The sequence below is a fragment of the Mastigoproctus giganteus genome, chromosome 10, assembly GCF_048544385.1.
Source record: "Mastigoproctus giganteus isolate SK-2022 chromosome 10, ASM4854438v1, whole genome shotgun sequence".
Classification (NCBI taxonomy): Eukaryota; Metazoa; Arthropoda; class Arachnida; order Uropygi; family Thelyphonidae; genus Mastigoproctus; species Mastigoproctus giganteus.
The window spans coordinates 22,762,419-22,765,101 of NC_143584.1; the positions used below are offsets into that span (position 1 = coordinate 22,762,419).

At 43.6% G+C, this 2,683-nt stretch overlaps 1 protein-coding gene across 1 annotated transcript; it reads right to left on the reverse strand.

Moving 5' to 3' along the window:
* Positions 1–1,705: 1,705 nt before the first annotated feature.
* On the reverse strand, positions 1,706–2,467 carry LOC150078863 (uncharacterized protein F54H12.2-like). The gene has a single exon (XM_090382869.1). It carries the CDS (start codon positions 2,465–2,467, stop codon positions 1,706–1,708), a length of 762 nt encoding a protein of 253 aa, XP_090238995.1.
* Between the last annotated feature and the right edge of the window lie 216 nt (positions 2,468–2,683).

Here is a 2,683-nt window from a genome sequence, read left to right on the forward strand (position 1 = left end):
AATCCCAGAGATTCCCGACAAATATCTCACTTAGCCTCGCAAGTATTTCCAGGGCGTTCGAGTGTTCTAGTCGATATTTATAAGGAGGCCACAGAAAAACCATTCTCATATTTATTACTGGACTTTCGACAAGATACACCAGAACAATTACGTCTGCGCTCGTGCATATTACCGGAGGACTGTCCGTCAATTACATATGTACCTTCATGGCTAAAAGACTCCGAAAACATAGTGACTTCATCAGGTTTTTGTCTGGTGCCAGCCCCAAGCAAGCAGATACAATTTTGAGACAGGCATCGCACTCTCAGGTCACGGTTTTGTGCGAACTGTGTAAGAATTTACTAAGAGGTAACATACCAATCACCCCCAAAGAACGTCGTAGACTGCAGCGCAAAAAGAAGCTGTTACGTGTTCTAGCGGATAAAACAGTCCCCTTCACAAGGCGACGGAGACTTATTACCCAGCAAGGAGGTGCACTGTTTCCCTTACTGGGCAGTCTGATAATTCCACTGATAACATCGCTAATAAGAAAATGAACGACTCGTTCAAAACATATTTACTACTGGCACCACCAGAACACCAACGGATGATTTCTCTGGACGAAGAGATGTCCGAAATTCTGAAGAGACAGGACATGTCGATCGAATCCAAGGTGAAGGCCTACCTTCAAACATTGCAGGCTTTTCTGGGACTGAAGAAGAAAAGCGGGCCTCTGGAGGAGGCCCTCGTGCTCCCTCCCGCGGTGGCTGGGGAAAAGCGCGCGCCCAAACGTGCAAGGAAGAAACCTTCGATTCTGACGTCTCCCCGTCGCTTGAGAGGAAAGAAAATACAGTGGATAAGCATGTAAGTAGACAATTTTTTTTTTAAATTTGTTTATTTAAGTGATCGATTACATCTAAAGTGGCAATAATGTCATTGCCCCACAAATTTTTACAATAACATTCGTTAACAATCTGTCTCATAGTAATACCGCGACATCTATGGGTTAAAAAGAAAACAGAATGCAGTCCACAAGCTATAGATTCCCGATGTTGTATTACAGTCTTGTTATGAGTCCACTTGCGACTTTGCCTTTTCAGAAACACCGCAAAATCTTCGGGAGGGGGGCGGGCAAACATGTCGAAGTAATCGGCTTCTTCTTCTCCGAGGTAGATAGCTATCCAATGGGTTCCTGGTCTGTCGGATGGATCGGTGTTGACGACTAGAAGAAACGGTTTACTAAGAATGTTCGTAGCCAGTTCGTCGCGAGCACATACACTTATGGGGTAATCTTTAACAACACTTTCCAACAAACGTGCTATTTCTTCAGTGTTCATAATCCAGAAGAACCGACCTGTCTTTTGTCAGCGAAACCACGTTCTCGAATTCACTGTACAAGACGCACGTGACGTTTTCAGGCAATGGTGAGGAAAATTTCAGTTCGAGACGTACGCTCCCCCTTTTCAGTGCACTAATGTGTTGACCGATGGCATTTTCGTCCGGCGATAAATCAAAACTGTACAATACATTACCGAGTGGATACTCGGAATATGACAAATCGTTTCCGGTGTCTTCCGTCCATTTATTTAATGAAGAGAAGAGCGACAGATACGATCTCGTATACTGTCCTGTCTTGAAGTTGGGAGTTAGAGGTATTGAGGGGTACTGAATGCCATCGGCAGTCACTTGTAAGTAACACAGGTTGAAGTGATCGAAGTTAAAAGGGTTACGAGCATATGAATGTGGAATCTACCATTCCTTTGGGAATGGAAAAGTATGTCACGTTCACGCGATTAATAGGGTACACTATCGGGTTCTTCTCTAAAACATTGATGTGTGCGAGTTGGATCTGAGGATTCAATTTCACTTTACGTACGAATAACATTGCTTCCATAATGTTCAACTTGGCAGTCGACGAATCGTTGGAAAGCAAACAAAATTCGGGGGAACTTCTTACCAGTCGTAAACGGAGGGAGACGTTATTCACTATGTATTTAGATTGGTGACACAGATCGAGTCGAAGTCTTCCTAACATCTCTGCAGTTTTCGATTTTGAGAAGAATTTCGATCGTCGGTACATACCACTATCATCCTTCTCGAACATCTGTTTAACATCGGGGTACTGATCTTTGACGTACATCTCAGTTGTCAGTTGCGAATTCTTGGCTTCCCGTCCATAGTTAAGAAGCGTTTCCAGGTATGCACGATAAGGGTACGTATTCGACGATGGGTTAATCAGTTTGTCTTGTACAAAGAGATCGACTTGACTGAATAGAGAGTGAAAGAAATTGTTAACGACTCCTACTTTATCATTTTCTTCCAGATCTTTTCCATCGCTTCTGGTGATTCGCACCTTCAACCGCAAATAACTTTTCCCGAGGTCTAGATACTCTTCCGAAGTCCCCGGAATATAGAATTCGATCGGGCCTACACTATCTACAGATGCCAGAGGAAGGAAAATAATATACGACGACCGTTCGACACACATATTAGTGGCAGGTTTACTGAAAAGATCCAGCTCAGACATCATAACTTCCATCGAAAATATCGCGACGTCTACGTTTACCACCTCTCTGATTATGCACCTTGTCTTTAATGGCTTGCCCGACTTCTGATACACGATTTAAAAACGAACGTTTAGGTGGAACACCTGATATGACATCATCAACGATATTTCGTCCTGCCGAGAGTACTTGTCGACCGA